Below are 19,595 nucleotides of genomic sequence, written 5' to 3'. Positions count from 1 at the left end.
TCGTTCAGAATCTCAAATAACTTTTCCCACTGCATTATGTTTGACATATCTATAAAACACAAACTCAATCCTCTTCTTCTTTCAAAACATCTTTCTTCTATCATTCTGATCAGCCCTACAGTCTTTCTTGTTCCTCTACTTTTCTAAATCCAAACTGTTCTTTCCAGCATTCTCCTCCATTTTTGTAATCAACCTTCTTTTAATAATGCTAAGCTTATTTTTGTAGCATGTGATATTAAGCTGATAGTTGTATGTTCTTCACATTTTTTGGTTCCAACCTTTTAAAGAATTCTATTGGAAGTTCATCTACTAGAAAACTTTAAATATTTGGGGGAAAACATCACACACAACCTCCAAGAAAATCCAAACTGGAATGAAAGAATAAATAAACTCATCAAAGCCACAATAAAAACACAAAACATCTGTAACAAAAAATGCATGTCCATAAACACAAAAATAAGACATTATAACTCAGTTATCCAACCAGAAATACTTTACGGATGCGAAACCATATTTGGACCGTACCAGACAAGGTTTACCAACAAACAGGAAAAGATTGAAAGACAGATTCTACAACAATGCATCGGGAAAAACATTAAAAAAGACGGGATTTGGAGAATTATTCCAGACGAATCTATTTACAAAACGATTATCCCGATAACTAATAAATTTAGAAAGAAGAGAATTTCCTTTCTAGGGCATATTTTCAGAATGGAAGAGACCGGACTTATCAGACGGACAATCAAACTTTTCTGGAACAAGAAAAGCAGACCGAACTGGTTATACGAAGTACAGAAAGACATGGAGGAATTAGACATAACCTGTGAAAACCTAAAAATGAAAACCGGAAACTATGAGAAATTAAAAAATAAAGAAACAAGATTCCTATCAAAACCCAACAAAACAATAAGCCGGGTGTACTCTGAGCAAGAAAGGGCAAGAAGATCTGAACCCTTAGAAATTACTGGCAAAAAAGAAAAGCTGAAAAACAACAAATCAGCAAGAAAAGAAAGAACTTGCCAAAAAAAAGAACTAAAGTGATCCATTATGTTCTTAAAAGTAAAAAAAAAAAAAATTGCATTATTCAAAAATATTATATTAAAAAACCAACAAAGATTTTTTCTTCCTTTTTTTAAAGCTACACTTACAAAATATCCCAGAAGATGTTGCCCAGACTTGTGGAACTCAGAACATCAAAATAAATGAAATAAGTTCATTAAATTAAAATTAATTATTAATACTAATAAGTGAAAACAGACATAAAATTGTGAGTCTGCATAATTTGTATGATCCTCTAACAATTTCAGCTATTCATTAACTAATTTAAACAAATGAGGTGTTCACAATTAGAGGCCTTATATTTTATCTAATAAATATAATTTGATAAACTTAATATTTACAAAGATATTAATGATTAAAAAATTTAAATGGCCGCCATTTTGCTTTTTCAAAGGTAAAATGTTCAAACTTATTTATTTTGTTGAAGATATTGTACGGTGCATGTAAACCAGATTTTATTAGATTTTATTGGAGGACAAAGAGAAAATGAATCAAAGTAAGGCATTTATCCGCATGAATTTTTACTTTCCAGTCTAGTACTATTTTTACTTTCCAGTCTGGAAAGTAAAAATTGATGTTATTAAATCTTCAGCTTAAAAGATCAAGAGAATGAGTCTGTAGTGCAAGGTCACCCTCAGTATCACGAGATTTAGCATAGTTAAGGTCTCCAGACCTGCTGGACCGGTTTTGACCAAACTTCGTCAGATTACTTCTGTATAAGGGACATTAATGTCATTAAATTTTCAATATAAAAGGTCAAGGGGGTGAGGGCTGTAGACCAAGGTCACCTTCAGTAACCAATTATTAGTGGTTTTTCAAATTCACCTGACATATTCTCAGCCAACAAAGCAGTCAGTCTTTTGATATCTTTCCCTCTGTGCATTATTCCTCTTTCAAACATATTTCAATGGGCAAAGCCTGGAAATAAATACCAGTCTCATCACAATTAAAAATGTTTCTTTCATTATAACTCTTGCATATTTCATTTAACTTTTTCTTACACTCACACACCAAATTCTGATCTACAGTTTCACCGTAAACGGTTTTATATGAAGCATTATATCGAATTCAGAGTTTAACTAACCCCCTGATGGTTTAAACTCACCATAACAGAGTTTTCTGCAATTTCCTTTAATTTTCTTAATTTTCTTTTTGTAGACATTTATAACTGCTACTTTTTTTTTAATGTCAAGCATTTACAATTTTGAGATATTTTAAGTTGTGGTATCAATGGTTGTAACGATTTTGATAAAATATACAAAATTGAACATATAGTAAAGTATGTGTAGAAAATAGAGCTAATAATAAGAGCTACAAAAAATAATACAGTTCTATACCGTAACAATGACTAGTATACACACGCACATCAACTGATGATGATGAATACATGAAATGATTGAAATCATAACATCAGCATCTAGGCACGAAGTGATGCAATTCACAACAGATAAATAAATTAGTCACACTTGAGTATGAAATAAAACTGTGAAAATTGCAATTTTTTTATTCCCGCTATCCATTTTTCATAATTGATAGAATATTTTTTGTAGGTAAATTCCTTGTCTGTGTTCATTATTAAGAATTATTTTATCAATTAACTTCACTAAAAAACTACCGGGGACTCTAAAAGTGTCTGGTATTAGATAAGTCTACTACTGGGAAGTGACCTTCCCAGGGGAGTTTCACTGTATATGTATGCAATTTTAATTATGCAGATAGAAGGTATGTGCCGTCATAAAAAATGTAATGTTCTTTGTTAGATAAATTAGGTCAGTTCTATTTTTGTCATGTTATATAACATTTCAAATTTCTATTAACAAATTGTTTGATCATAATATTATTTTCAATTATCACTAAAAAGACATCTTAAATACATATTGTCATAGAGTGAAAAACAGCTCGACTTTAAAGCCAGCCTTCAAAATTGATTATGTCAAATTTTTCAATGATGTGGAATTTTTTTTGTAAGTACAAACTGCTTATTTATTCTATTTAATTCTTCTTGTAAATAATTATTAAAAATTATTTGTCATTCTATTTATTTTCTAATAATGTGTCTCATCTATTCAACAATGCATAGCTTATTTTTAATATTATTGTCTGAATGAAAACTGTGTATTAGCTGTGTATTTATTTTTGTGGTATCAACTTCTGTTAAAGTAAAATGTAATAATAGTATATAATGATGTAAACTATGAAAGTAAAAAAGAAAAGTTCAATAATAAGATTACATTTTATATCAAATTTTACATGTTAAACATATAAAATGAATAGTAAGTAATTATTAATGTATTACTGAATTGTATGTTAAACCTGACTACTTTTGAAAAATTCAGCAGTGTATCTAATTTGGCGATGAAAATTAGTTAAATATTATTGTTCCATGTAATATCAAAATAAACTTGGTTAGTATTTTGTTGAGAAGGTCATAATCCCAATAAATATTTGGTAATCTAATTGTGTCTAATATTCTAAAAATCAATCTCAGATGTATTAAAAATTTAAAAAGAAGTTGAAAAAATAAAGAAGAATGGGGAATTCCTATATTAGGACAGGTTAATTTTCCTTGAATTAGAGCTTCATTTTTTAAATATTTATTGAAAATTATACATAAATAGATGTCAGGAGTTAAGTTTAGGAGACTTCATTTCATGATTGTGAAATTATGATTAAATTAAATATAATTAAATTATAATTTAAATTAAATTAAATTTTTTCTATTCTAACCAGAATACATGTAGAATGGTGTAGGAGCTGCAGGGACACACCCCTTCTTTGGATCCAGTAGAGAGGCTAATTTAAAAAAAAAATGTTTACTTTTTTTTCAGGAGTATTTAATAATTTTTGTGAAAAGTAGTAAGTGCTTTGGCTGTCTTGGTATTGAGTGATTATTACCTCAACCCAGGTCCACTTTGATCGAAACTTCACCTTATTATTTTTTTAAAGTATTTAAAGCTTATTATTTTTAATTATTGTATTATAAGAAGCGTTTGAAAAGACTTACTGTATCCTACATCTCCAAAATAGAAAAGCTTCCTTAAAATCTTAAAGGTTTTTTATTTTTTTGACATGTTATATTGGATTGATTCACATTAGACCTAGAAGTTTCCGTTTATGTAGTACCTTTTAGTCAAGACTTGTAGGCAGTTGTGGACTTGTTTGAATTACGGGAGTGTCTGTTGTTTGTTAGTATATCCATGAATCATCAGACCTAAATGAGGATAGAAATAATTATGAGCTATTGGTAATGAATAACTGATTCAGCCATTCCCTTATAGGAAGATTGATTGTCTACTCCACCCCGACACTATCTATTTATAAAAATCACAATTAAATAGAAAAGTATTTAGTTTAACCTTAGAACTGAATCACTACATTGGACAATCATCCGATCATTTAAAATCTCCATTGTTTTTCCGATTAAAAATATTGCTTATAGCAAGAGTAGCATCAAAAGAAATAAAAATCAAGGATAAGACAAAGAGATAATTGTCGGGGCAGGATGTATTGTTTAATAGAATTTTACAACTGAATAGTAGCCAAGAACAGATTGAAGAGCTTTAAAAATTAGGTTGTTTAAACATATTAGCCTTAAAATTGTAGTGGGCTCAACCAAAATATCAACATCAACCTTCTTCACGGGGAAATTAGTGCTGCAAGTTAGGTTAGTTGAAATATAAATAAGAGTGAACTGGTGGTCAGAAAAAATGGATCTCTCTTGGGTCTTGCAGAAGGGAATTTGTACACAACAGGTCAGTATTTTTTGATTTCTACCAAAATATAAGACATGTCTTTTCCTTTTATTACATAATCATATTATTTACTATTAAACATAACTGTATTGAAAATTCTCCTCTTAAAACATTCTCCTCTTAAAAACAAGGTTATCTAATATAGGGCTGTATAATAATAATAGAGTTATTTAATACGGCTTGAAAATTTTTGCGACTACATTATCAGATTTTTTAAAAAATTGTTGTGAAGGAAAATAAAATTTATGGTTGATTTGTTTGCTGAAAGTTAAATATGTATTAACTGTTGTATGAACTATCTTCAATATTAAACTGTTTTTTTTTTTTACCTTTATATAAGATACATACATTCATGCTCATAACTGCTAAAATTAAACTCCAATTGAGTGATATTTTTTATAAGATTTTATTGGAGGAAAATATTTTTTTTTTTGAAAGTGATGTAAGAAAAAAGATTATAATTTTTATTTATTGTTTTATGAATATTTGAAAATATTCTTTCCATTACCCCATAACAAAAAAAGTAGATTAAATCGCTTTCAATTTTTAACAGGTACATGCAATATATATCCAAAATGGAGGTGAGCAAGACCAGCTGGTTTTACTGATTTTAATAAGGTCATTGTTGAAATTATTACCTTACTGGGTTATAGTCAGGTAGCCAGAGTGCTGAGTAGCAAAGACTGTGGAAATGGTAGAGGTATTACTGAAGATATTACTCTACCTTTTCAGCTAAAAACTAAAATTCATTTTTTTTTTTGGCTGTCATGTTAGGTATGTAGTATGAGTTTACTTTTATTTCTAAGGTTTAAGTCCTTGTAAAGGCAGTTGCTTTTATATGGATTTGAGTGCTAGATTGTGGATACCACTGTTCTTTGTTGGTTGGGTTTCAATTAACCTCACATAGGGATGGTCAGCCTGAGTCTTTTTCAAGACTACATATTTACTGGTACCTTTACACTTATGTGCCGTACTGCAAATACATTCCTTGGCATCTGTGCAGAGGACTATTGACATATGTCACTGTGCTGTTACTCTGTAATTTGGTATTACATAAATAAATAAAACATTTTACAAATATTTATAATTTTTATTAAAAAAAACTGAGTAAGTAATTTTATAATCGCAAAAGACAAAGTTGAATATCTCCATATACCACTGAACAAACTTTTAATTCAAGTATAATTACACTAATGCACACAGTTTTTGGTACATGAAAATTTTATTGTGCATTATTTAATTTTTATGGTTAATACAAAAATGCTATCAGAATTTCCATCACCCAGTTTTTTTTTTTTTTTTTTTAGATAAATGTGTTGAAATATTGCTTTTGCTGAATGTTACATATTTTTTTAGGGATAACTTACATAGAGAAAAAAATATTTTAAATGATTTCTAACAGAGGATGAGGTATAAACATAGCATTGTGAAGGCAATAGCTGTATATGCATCATGATTCATTTACTATAGATTCTGACTTATTAGCACAGTGTAGTCTTTTGAATCATACAATTATCACACTAGTATTGTTTAAACAGTTGTTGTGTATATACGTACTGTGGTTTCATTCTCTTTTGTGATTTATAGTTACTGTCTCAAGTCTGTCGTATTAGTGATTAAATATGACAAGGAAGTTTGTAAGTGATCTTGATATCTTCTCTTACTTGTGTTAAAGAATAACAACAAAGTTTGATTTTACCATTTAAAAATGTTATGAACTGTATTATGGCTGTAGAGTTGGGGATCAAGATAAGAACTGGGTCCTCATATTACATGTTTGACCTCTGTGAAATGTTTGAAAGATTGGGCTAGGGGGTAATTGGCATGTAAGTTTTGTCATATTATGGCATGAATTGCAAGACTACTATTTAAATTGTTATTTCTTTGTTGAAAATAAAATGAATAAGTAGTAAATTCAATCATACCATATAGAATCTGAATTATTGTTTGTTATATGGTAAGCACCTCATTTTAACGACTTACTTGCACTGAATCCTCCAACACATCTAACTTATGAAGATGAGTCAGAAAATGAGGTAGCCATTGTATTCAACATGTGGAGCTAGATGATATTTTTTTACGCAAAATTCTCTTCCCATGAACCTCATCTGAAAATCAGATGAATTAAACAATCTTGTTCAGGATTTGAACTTTTCAAAGAAACTAGCCAAGCTTTTGGGATCTAGGCTGAAAAGCTGGAATTTTCTCCAGGCTGAGACTAAAGTATGTTTCTTTCATAATGATCAAGAAGAATTTTAAGATTAATATTCTGAAGAAAATATTTTAATACTGAAACAATTATTTGTGCTATCATGGATCATGAACATAATGCTACAGAATGGAAATTGTTCATTGATTCATCAAAAATTACTTTAAAGTCTGTCCTTTTGTACAGTGGCAACAAATCCCCTTTTGTACCATAGCTTATGCAACTAAGATAAAAGAAATTTATGTCAATATGAAAATTCAGTACAAGTAATGTTGCACTATGTGGTGTCATTTAAAAGTTATTGCATTATTAATGGATTTGCAACTTGGTTACACTAAATTTTGTTGCGTTTTGTCTGAATGAGACAGCAAGGTCAAGACAAATCATATCAAGAAGAAATGGCCAAAATATGAAGAACTTGAGTCTGGACAGAAAAATGTTGTACATCCCCCACCAGTTAACTGTTAAATGATTCTTCTGTCTCCACCACATACCAAATAAGGGCTTTTCAAAAATTTTGTTAAGTCAATGAATAAAAATGCTACTGGATTGCATTATTTGAAAGAAAAATTTCCTTGTGTTAGTTATGCTAAAATCAAGGAAGGAATTTATATGGGTTCCCAATAAGGACTTTTATCAGAGATCAGTAGTTCGAAGAACTGTTAAGCTAAGTCAAAAATCAGCATGAAATCATTTAAAAGCATTGTGCAAAAGTAAAGTTTATGAAAATCCAATAGAATAGTGAATTATTAGTCATAGAAACATGCAGGGTGTTGTAATATGTACCTAAAAATTCATTTCTTGGATTCACACTCACATCTCTGTCTGGATAATCTCGGTACAATCAGTGACAGCACTGGTAACACTTCCATCAGGAAATCTGTTTTGGAAAACATATACAGTGACAGTAAAGTGCAACAATGCTTGCAGATTATTGTTGGATGCTAAAGAGGGATGGGATGTTCCAAATACCAACACAAAAGCAAAACAACTACCACATTTTAATTAAGTTGAATAGTGCTCTGCATGCATGGAAAATTTATATTCTTTTAAAGTTTACTTATGTATCATAAATAAAATGGTGACTAGTTGAGAATATTTAAAAATTTAGAAAATGTATCATGAATTCAGCATGAAAAGTTCTATTGGGATCAATATTTTATTCTTTTTTTCCAAAGTATAAAATAATTTTTATGATAGCTAAAGTAATTCTTCATTCTTTCTATCATAAAAAGTCATAAAACTTATAAGTGTAACAAAAATTTAACTGCCAATATTTTTGTAATAAAAATAAATTAATATTTGTTATGTATCTCCTAAAAAAAATATTTATTTAGTTATCATTACACACTTAAAAAAAAATGCATTTGTGTTGTAGAAAAATAATTAGTCAGTTAAAAGTCAGACAAGTTAAAAGACAATATATATATATTTATATATATTGTCTTTTACAATATATATAAATATATTGTAATAGTATGTTACTACATATAGAAAAATTGTAACATTATGTCACTTGTATGAAAACGTTTTAAAAACATGTCAATGATATTTATGTAAAAGTAATAAACTAGAGCAGGGAGAAAAGTTCCAGTAATCCAAGTCTTATCAATTGTCACAAATCGACATAAAAATTCCTCTGGATTGTGTCGAAACAGCTCGAGACAATCACTTGAAATGTTTTTCAGCACTTTTTGGTCGAGCATGAGCAAGCGCAGCACCTTTCTAGCACACAGCTTGTTCATGTCCAAGTATTCATGCAAAATATTGCACATATGTTCTGTTGACATGCCTGCAGATTCTGCTAACTGTCACTCGTCAGTGACAATCTGCCAAAACGAAGTTATGCACTTTTTTTTTCATTTCTGGCACAGTCACTTCAGAAGGGCATTCACTGCACAGTTCACTGCTAGTGTGTTTTCGACCCACTTTAAACTCTGCAACCCAGCATTTAACAGTTGTATTTGAGGAAAAGTATATCCCAGTGCATGTCAAGCTCTTCTAGTAACCTGATGAAGAATGGAATCATGTGATGCCATCGAAAAGTTACTAATGTCATCTCTATGTGAGGCCTGAAACTTTTCACCCTTCATCATTATGAAATACGTTATTTGAAACTTACTTCATGGTTTATTCTGTCGTAAATTTTAATTGATTTTCAGCTATCATTATGGAAAATGTTTGACTATTTTATTCTAATGAAGAGGATGCTTTACTGTCATATGCTGATACAAGAAACTTTCAAAACACTTTGAATGTTGTTGATATACATCAACGAGGTGTTATTCCTGTAAGAAGGGTATGTGCTATTTGTTTATGGCTTAAATTACTATTGTTTACGTACAAATTACATATATTTGGTGTAAAACTTTCCACATGCTATTAAAAATTTGGGATGTCTTGTAATGAACTGAAAACATGGTTATTATTGATTTTTAACATTATCCTAAAAACAGATTATATTTTGAGGTACTGCACTACATACAAAAATTTAGATAACATATTTAATTCAGAATGACTTAATATTAAATTCACATACTGACAATGGAATATAGAGAAGAAAATGTCTTTCAAGATATTGTGTATGGTATATTGAAGTGCTGACAAAACAAGATTACAGAGGAAAATTTATATATAGCAAGAAAAATTTATACATCTTTAAAAAAGAGATATCTAATGGATAAATGGGAAATTAAATAGATTTCCCTATATACCATTTTTACCTGCTGTGGTTGTATATCCTTATTACTGAATTTTAGTTATAAAAAAAGACAAACCATTAATCAAAATTATAATGACTCCATTACTAATATTTATTACATCCCGAAAACAACAAATCACGCATTCTTTCTTTTCATCAATAGTTTGATAAAATTGAAAGAAATTTTTTTGAATTTACTGTCTTATTTTTACATAGTGCAAGTAATTATAAATAAAAATGGAAAGAGAAACATGGATGATTTTACAATCATTCGAAAATGATTTTTTATTATTGTCATTTTTGGCTCATATTAGATTGATTTTGGTATTTAAATTAAAAGATTTGGCAGCATTAACTAATATTTAAACTATTACATGTAATAAAGTATACTAATCATTTGATTATAGCTTAGTAGTACTTATTTTACATTAGAAAGTTACCATCAAGAAAATTTTCTTAACAAAGAAGTGAATCTCAAAACTTACCATTTGAAATGTTTAGGGAATGAGTGTTTCAGCTTTGCTTTGTGTTGATTGGTAATCTTGTTTGGAATCGAATCTTGAAAAAAATTTTACATACCTGAGATGAACAGTGATGAGATGGACTGGGGCCATAGCAGAAAGCTATGTTTCCTTATACATACAACCACACCGTGATGTGGTTGTATTTATAAGAAATGTATGAAAATCTTTCATTGGTGTCAATTAAGTGTGCGATACAAATCTGACCTGATGAATTCATCAACATTATAGCAAATCATCTATAATAACAAACACTCTTACTGTTCTTCACTACTGATATTCTTTCTCATTGCATTATATTCAACACTATTGTTTTGCAATTGATTTTTCCATAATATACTGTAAACTTACTAATCTGTCGACCAGTTTCAGACATTCATGATTTTTGTTAAGAAAAAGAGATTTTTCAAGAGTCGCTTAATAATTAATTATTTAATACAATAAATTGAAACTGTCATGATGTTCAAGTTGGTGCCTTTGACATTAAAAATATCAGCAATTAAAAAAAATTCCATTAATAAAACCTCTTATTTATTTTAAAATATTGACTCCACTTGAAATGTGTGACAATGAAAGAACAGAATGCTGTGGTAAGAATGTTATTTTTAGAAAGTGTAAAACTGGTCAAATTCACTAGCGTATATTAAAACAGTATGGTAAAAAGTATATTAACCATATAAATTTCTGTAAGTTGATGAACAGTTATCAAGCAAAACAGGTATCACTAATTTTCTTCACAATGAAAGTTTCAACTGTTGTTTCCAAAATCACTCTAATGATCTTATCTCAAAGACAGATGCATAAAAGGAAAATTGCTGAAATTTGTAGTATGAGTTTGGTCACTGCCCATTCTTTATTCATAATAAGGTGAATTATGGAAAAATGTGTTCAAGGTAGTTCGAAGACAGTTGATTTAAATTCACAGACATTCAAATTTGCATTTTTACAGCACTTAAATAACAGTTTTTAGCAGAAGTTAATGCTTTTTTAAGATCATATAATAACTCATGATGAAACTTGGATTCATTATTTTGAAACTGAATCAAACTTCTGAGATTGCCCACCAGGAAAAAATTCTAAACATACTCATCAGCCAGTAAAGTGATGTTAACAGTGTTTTGGGACTGTAAAGGCGCAATCTATTGTGATTATTTGGAAGAACTACATATAATCAACTACATATAATGAGTATTATTGTAACAAATCTACTTTATAATCTCAATATCGTTAACTTTTTTTTATTTTGCCCTCAAAGAGTTTTTACATGACACCGATTTCAGCAACAATATACAGTAGGTCTAAAAAGTTCCCGAACTAACATTGTGTTCATATGACTTGTGAGCTCGCAACATGGAACAGAGAAGCGCGATAAAATTTTATGTTCGACTTCAGAAATCTTTTGTTGAAACTTAATCTATGATGATACAGCAAGCATTCAGTGATGAAGCTGCGTCTCACATGGTGAAAGCGATTTAAAGATGGTAGAGAGTCATTGAATGACAGCAAATGAAGTTGGTGGCCGTCAACAGCTGTTCACAATGAAAATGTGCACACTCCTGCTCAAACAACCTCATCTTACCCTTTGGGCCATAGCAGAAGAGCTAAACATTAGTAAAGATGCAGTACGTACAGTTTTAACAAAAAAAAAAAAACTGCCAAAAGGTGTACAATTGTAACCGGGGATAAAAGCAGGTGCTTCATGTATGATCTGCAAATGAAGCATCAATCTGCTCCTCGGTTGAGTCCTAGAGCACAAAGACTCTTTGATTTTTGCTGCCTTTAGTCAGGCAGCAAAAATCAAGAGCGAAAACGATGTTGATTGCATTCTTTGACTCAAAGGGTCAGATTCATCATGAATTTGTTCCAACCGGTCAAACCAAGAATTCTAAATTCTATTTGGAAGTAATGAAACGCCTGATGCATCACATTCATCGAATCCGGCCTAAGTACCAAGATCCGGATAATTGGAGTCTTTTGTACAACAATGCCTCAGAACACATGGCAATAGTTCTAACACGTTATCGTGCTACAAATCAAATCACTGTCTTATCCTGTCTGCCATATTCACCTGATTTGGCTCCAGCAGACTATTTTATGTTTCCAAAACTCAAGTTGAAGATGAAAGGCTGCTTTTTTAACGACATTCCATCCATCCAAAGGGCTTGCACAGAGCTATTGAAGGCAGTCCCACTAAGTGATTTTTCCAGAGTATTTGACAGGCTGTACCAGTGCTGAAACGAGTGTACAACTAGAGAATGGTTCTATGTAGGGGGCTGATGTGAGTAAATTCGTTTGTCTTTAAATCTGTAGATTTATTTAATTTAGTTCACTATGTAAGTAGTTCTCAACAATTCTATACTACTAGAATAAAACAACTTGCAAAAAGATGTGACAAGTGCCTAAATATAGCCAGAGATTATGCTGAAAAGTATTGTTAGTTTCAATGTCATTGAATAAATAATAATTTTCTACAGTAGTTGGTCTTTTTAATCATTAAATGCTCTCATTCAACCCACCATGAGATTATCAGTTTTATTCTTAATTTAAAAAGTCTCAGAAACTACACAAAAATCTTCTTAAAACAAATAAATTTTCCTGGAGTTAGACAAAAAATTGTGATTGGGGAATTTGAATTGGACAGGATAATTGACCTGTACAATATTGATGCGAAAATGGGAACTACTTTCCATGCAACTTTTGTATATTATTGAATTAAATTGAATCAAGTAAGAAATTACTAAATTTTATGAATTACTTATTTATAAAATAGTGGTATACAAAATAAAAATTGAACTAAACTTTGTGAAATAAGAAAGTAGTAGTAGTGTCCTGTTTGATGAAAATTTATTATTAATAATTGTATAAATAGCAGCTAATCAAAGCAAAGCTAATTAACTAATTAACATTAGTAGCTAATATGTCATAAAAATTATAGTGGCCATTTATTTTTGCATTAGAAACAAAGATGTAAGCAAAAAAAATATATATATATAATTATGCAGTAAAAACAAATCTAAAAGATTATTTCAGAAAAATAGGAAGTATTTTTTAATAAAAAATACATAAGGAGATCCTTCAAAAAAATTCATTGAGAATTGTACCTTAGTTATATACTTAACAAAATACTTATCATACAGTGAAATTGTTTAAACTTAGGTCTTAGTTTAAATTAAGATAGAAATGAGAAAAATCTAAGATTAAAAATATGCTATATCACTGGTTGACAAATTGACAAATGTTTAGTTTTTTACACCATATGCATTCTAAAAGGAAGATTATGGTTTGAATTCTGTTCAGGATTGGCGTTTTGCGTATGTTATAAAATTCATTTATAGAATAAAATTTTAAAAGATGGAATAGCTATAATCATGCAGTAGTCTTGTTGTCAGTATGTTTGAATAAACAAAAGTTTCTAATATAATGACCAAAACAGAATATGAAATGAAATTATTAGTTTACTCCTTAAATTTAATTCAGTTGACTACATTACATGATACTTTAGAATTTTAAGAATTCATAGAACATTATTAATGTTTATCAATTTATCTATTGGTTCTGTAGAAGTTAGTGGCATTTATTTTTCATAAAGTTATGCACTCTGCTCAGCTGAAACCTATTAAGCAATTATCTTTGCTGTTAATAATTACCATCAATATTATTGTTACTATCAGTTACATCAGTTGTTACAAACATTCATTTCATCTTAATCATTAGAATTCCCTGAGGTGATGTACAATAATAATGTTGCTATCAGATGCAATTTTATATTTCATGAGCATAAAATGACTATATTAAAGTTCACAGCTTAAAGAACACATATTGTAGTTGCCAAATATGTCTTTTATGGTTTTTTTATGGCTTAAGTGTGACTTAACTGTTTGAAAATTTATTTTAATTGGTTTTTGTAAACGAAGGAGTTGCTATACTGTAACATGATGCACAAAACAGTACCTGCCATCTTTGTATGTGCCCATCTACTATCCATTCTGTTAAGCTGTAGTAAACCAGTAAATGAAAGTTATCTCTGTGAGATGTTTAGTTTAATTTGTTTTCTTGAAAGCAGAAGGAGACAGTATTGCCAAGTTCCATAGACAGAGTTTTATTGTGCTTATAGTATTGATGTTATAAGTTGGAGCATTGTGAACCAAAAGTTTGCTCGGTTTATTCATTTACCTAATGAATGGAAAAAATCCTAAATACACTTTCAAATCAAAAAAAGGTGAGTCCAGTGTTTTAGGACAGCAAGGGTACTTTTTCTGGCAGAATTCATGAAACTTGTAACCACAATTATGTTAGAAGTTCATTATCGAATTCTAAAGAAGCTTTGGAGTTGAGTTCAGAAAACAGAGTGGGATGCTCAAAAAATGTTGTTTCTGTCCTTCATATGATAGTGTGTGGTCTCAATTCCCAGTTTACACTAAGGCTTTACTTAAGCCGTTAATGATTTTTTTTTATCATTATGTATAACCTGAAATCAATATACTTTAACTACCATTTCTTTTTTAAGTTGGAAACTTAGTGAAGAGTTTCCAACTCTGAGTTGGAAAATCAAAATTTTCTAAGTTGGAAACTGTGATGCCTTGAAACCAAAGAAGAGCTCATGGTTGGTGTCATTGACTGAGTGGATATCCTGTTCCATGGAGTTCTTCAATCAGAGTTTGCTAAAGGCATTATCATGATTGATAAGTATCATGACACCACCTTCATATGTGTGACTATGTGAAGAAGTAAAGTAGATATTTGGGTAATTTATTATACAATAAAATCCTTTTCTCTAAAACATTTTTTTTTGTCAGTATGAATTCAGCTTTGAAATAGGCCTGGACACTGAATTTAAGATCTGTTTATCACTCACTGTCTTTTTAATCATTGAAGTGCTAGTTTTAATCGTTGAATTACTGAATAATTAAATATCAGATTTTAGAATAATTATGATAATTTTGTAGTAATACATCACTATTTTTTTTTTTGAAAATTATCTATTAACACAATTACTGAGTTTTACTTAGGCATTTATTGTGTTCAATGAATGAATAAACTTACTTTTTATTTTCTAAACAGATAACATTTAAACTAATGAAATATAAGATAATTTTATGCTAATTTCTTGTGGGTATTTTTTTAGGTAAGGTTCATTTTAAGACTTTTACGAGGGAGATTAGAAGTGGATCCACAGAAAGATCGTCTTTTGTTCAAGCACATGTGTTATGAATTAGAGCGTTTACATAATGGAGAAGATGTAACTTTCCATGATGTTTTAAAGTAAGTTCATATTTTTATATTGCTGTAGCAGGAGGAGAAATACTCCTTTTTGTGATGTAAATAAGGAGAAAGTTTCCATATTTTAGTGATATATATGTTTGTTTGTGCCTGTGTAATTCCAGGTCAATTGTATCAAATTTCATGAAATATTTTTTAAACAATTTTTCTGAATTACACTAGCGATACAAAGTATATAAGACTTTTAAATAGGAAATGGTTAAGATACTATTTTCTTCAAGTACCAGTTAATGTGTCAGTAAAGTAGATTTAAAAACTAAGTGAATATTGGGTTGTATAACAATAATAATCGTGAAAAGCAGCCAAAAATGGTTTTTAAATGTACACTTTCTTGGATACATTCATTAAATTGGTAACAAAATTAATCTTTAAATAAAAGATTTGGGGTTAAGATTTTATATTTTTAATAAATCCTATTTCATTATCTGCAGAACCGATCTAAACAAATCGTTCCAGCACAAGCTTGGGCATTAGCAAAAACTTGATACAACAAGTGTCAGTAATAATAAGAAAATTAAGATAACCAAATTAAAAATAATTTATTATTCACAACATTTCATTGGCAATAAATTCCAAATTAATCCTTTATCTACAGATTTACTTTTAGTGCCAAAGAAAGTATTAATTTTTTTTTTTTTTTTGTATTAATTTATCTAGAATTCAGCTAAACTGGAAAAAAATGTTTAATTATATTATTATATGAAAAGGAAGGGTTTTTTTTTGTTTCCGATAAAAAAAAAAACTATCTGATCAATCGCAATCAAATTTTTACCTATGTTTCTTGGCATAACTGAGAAGGTTTAGATACATTTCATCTTGAAAAAATATTAAAAACAACAATAAAAGAAAAACAAGTTAAAAAGATAATGCTTCATTGCCTCCATACATAGTATGTTGACTCTCCACTTAGTGACGGATATTTTGTACTCTGGCAATAAATTTTTACGTAGTATATTGGCTGTCTGCTAGGTAGTGGTCAGTTGCACTAAATTCAGTCTACATAATCACAAGAGCGTAAGCTGCTGATAATTGGTAATTATTGAATACAATTTTAATTTGTTACTTTGATATATGTACAGTAGTCAGGTACATATATAGCATATATACCTAACTATACATATACATATAGTTGTAGTATTCGATTTCTCAGGTAATATGATATATTGGTTCTGTGGTAGGTGAAAAATATTTGATTATTAAAATTTATAAAATTAAATAAATAATAAGTAAAAAAATATACAAATATAAAATATAAATAAAAATAATGTACAGTTAGAAATTAAACATAATCTGTCAATTAATTGACAACGAACTGCTTGGATGGAGCTATGCGCAATGGCTCTCTCACACTAAATATAGAATCCTTTTTTTACTGCTAAATATTAATTAATAATCCCTTTCTTTTATTAAAAAAATTTAAAAAATAAAATTAATAAATAATAATAAGTAAATAAGGATACATATATAAAATATAAATAAAAATAATCTACACTTAGAAATTTATAAACAATCTTAAATTAATTAACAATAGACTGCTTCTAGTGGGAGAAAGTACAAAGTAAAGCTTTGCTTTTAATGTGGAGGGGTGCTGTGTGCAGCCACCCAGTGCACCACCATTGGTCTGCTCTGCACCAATAGCAGCTAAAATAAAAATGTGAGCACATATGAAAAACAAATCCATGCACCATCATTTTTATAGAGAATGATTTTGGCAGTATTTGATTAGCAATAAAAATTTGATTATTCAAGTTTATTTATTTATTTGTGTATCTATTTTGGTGGTATTTGTTGAGTTCTTTTTCTAAAATCATACCTAAACAGAAAAAATGTAATATTGGTAAAAAATATACAGATGCAAGGCAAATGTCAATATCACATTTACATGAGACTATGAAAGAGCGTGAGGCTCTGTTTTACGATGGTATACAACAGGAAAGCCACTTTTAAGATTGGAACTGCTTTTGAATATGATCCTCATTTGGATTATATTAATAGTACAGATTTAAAAATTGGTGCAATAATTAAAATATCATTATATCATTGTTTTATAAAAAAAAATGGAAAGATGAAACACCTGGCAATGTGTTGTTCTGAAAAATTTGATCTAATATCATACCCTGAATGTCATATCTGTGCAATTTTTAGAACAAAATTTTATGATTTACAGTATCAAAGACTTTAGTTAGACAAGTCTAAAAAATTAGCAATTAATAGAGCTCCTAAGTTCAATTTTTCATAAATAAAATGTGTAATATAACCTAGAGCATCCCATGTGCCCTTGTTTTCAACAAAGCCTTATTATCTTGTCAAAATAATACTGTATTCATCAATAAAATTGAAAATTCTTTTATGAATAATTTATCTAATATTTTTTATATATTAGATATTAAAGATATCAGTCTATAGTTAGTTTGTGGTTAAAAATGTTTCTCCAGATTTGAATACCGGTTTAACTTCTGCTACTTTTGAAGCAGAAGACCAAATAGATTTTTCTGTGTATAGATTGAAAATATGTTCAAGTGGTACAGTTATTAAGTAACTTTCTTTTGAAGATGTTTATATTTATATCAACTCCACCAGCCTTATCATTTTTCAGATTATCTCATTAATTTCTAAGGAACTCAAAGGTTTTGTAAAAATGTGTCTTTTGTAAAAATCTGGTAATGATGTATTCAACTTTTCCTTTTAAGTTAGTAGAAGATGGCTTATTTTATTATTTGTATAGTTTCATTACTTTTCATTATTATTTGATACTGTTTATACTACTTTTCTCATGTTCAGGTTATCATATAATATTTTTTTAATATTAAAATGTATTTTAATGTTTCATAAGATAAGGTGCAAAATTTATACTAGACTACTCAACAAAAATTTAAATGTATCCTAATTTCATTTTCCTATAATATTAAGAGATAAAATTTATGCCACCAGATCAGCTACATTTAATTATAATTGTATTAAACGATTTGATATCTATCTATATATATATATATATATATATATATATATTAGCTGTAAATGGTGTATCGGTCGGGATCATGGGTATTCGAGGAATGAGAACATCTTCACCTTTGAAAGGCCCCATTAAAATCATTGCTTCCACTACATTATTCATCAATTTTTTAACTGCAAGTAGCGTGCCGTTGCAGAGTTTTGGCCGATTAATATTCCGCAACAGGATAATTGGCACACCTATTTTCAATTTTAATATGTGTGGTGGCATCCCTGGCAGAACAAGTGAGTTTAAAAATTCCGTTGGATAATTAACTACTTCATCTGCTTCCACAACGGTGTCTATGGACTTATATGTAATTTCCTCTCTTTGAATGCTGGATTGAATAACAAGTTGATAGACATCTTTATTCTTTGCGTCAAGGATAGCTCGTTCACTGATCCGATCGTGATTTCTATGATTAATTTGAATATCAGGAAATACTTTCTCGATCAGTTCTTCTTTCGAAGTTACTAAATTACAAAAAATTATCAGGAAATGATATTCGTCTGGACGTCTCATCGACTGGCAGCTGTCCGTTTCCAATATCCAGTAACTGTCATGAGAATACCTCAGCTGATGGATCATTCTGCAACTGGACACGCATATTCGTAGTCGTCTGCAATGTACATACATGTCGCCACAGTGTTGAATATTTCAGACAAGCATTTATTTCGTCTGCTGGTGTCGATCGAGAAATTACAGGCAATGTTTGCCTAAAATCTCCTGCGAGCAAAATCAAAGCATTCCCGAACGGTTGAACGTTTCCACGCAAATCTCGTAACGATCGATCAAGAGCTTTAAGCGATTTTTTATGTGCCATCGTGCATTCATCCCAAACAATGAGTTTACATTTTTGTAATACTTTTCCCATACAGGATGCTTTGGAAATATTCCACGTGGGAGTCTCGATGATTTGCATGTTTCATTCACATTGCAGGATCCGCACAGCTGATTATCTAATTTGTAGGAGCTTATTTTGATGTAGCGGTGGCAAAAGATACATCTGGTTTAACCAGGCTCCTTGAGTTAATTGTCTTTTTATATTCTGTGTGCCACTGAAAAAGATAAAAACCACTGC

General features: G+C 29.6%; 1 protein-coding gene across 10 annotated transcripts in view; it reads left to right on the top strand.

Moving 5' to 3' along the window:
- Positions 1 to 19,595, top strand: part of LOC142332405 (sodium leak channel NALCN-like) — a 70,885-nt gene that overhangs the window by 39,590 nt on the left and 11,700 nt on the right. For 8 of the 10 annotated variants that reach the window (XM_075378844.1, XM_075378836.1, XM_075378835.1 and 5 more), the window contains 2 exons: positions 5,365 to 5,585; positions 9,183 to 9,315. In XM_075378844.1, the coding sequence (XP_075234959.1) occupies positions 5,365 to 5,419 (55 nt within the window). In that variant the 3' untranslated portion in view covers positions 5,420 to 5,585; positions 9,183 to 9,315. Of the gene's footprint in view, positions 1 to 5,364; positions 5,586 to 9,182; positions 9,320 to 15,367; positions 15,505 to 19,595 lie in introns of those variants that run through there. The other 2 variants (XM_075378840.1, XM_075378841.1) reach the window with 2 other exon arrangements.

The sequence above is a fragment of the Lycorma delicatula genome, chromosome 11 (assembly GCF_047948215.1).
Source record: "Lycorma delicatula isolate Av1 chromosome 11, ASM4794821v1, whole genome shotgun sequence".
Lineage (NCBI taxonomy): Eukaryota > Metazoa > Arthropoda > Insecta > Hemiptera > Fulgoridae > Lycorma > Lycorma delicatula.
The sequence above is the reverse complement of the archived record's forward strand: the minus strand, read 5'-3'. Positions and strand labels throughout refer to the sequence as shown.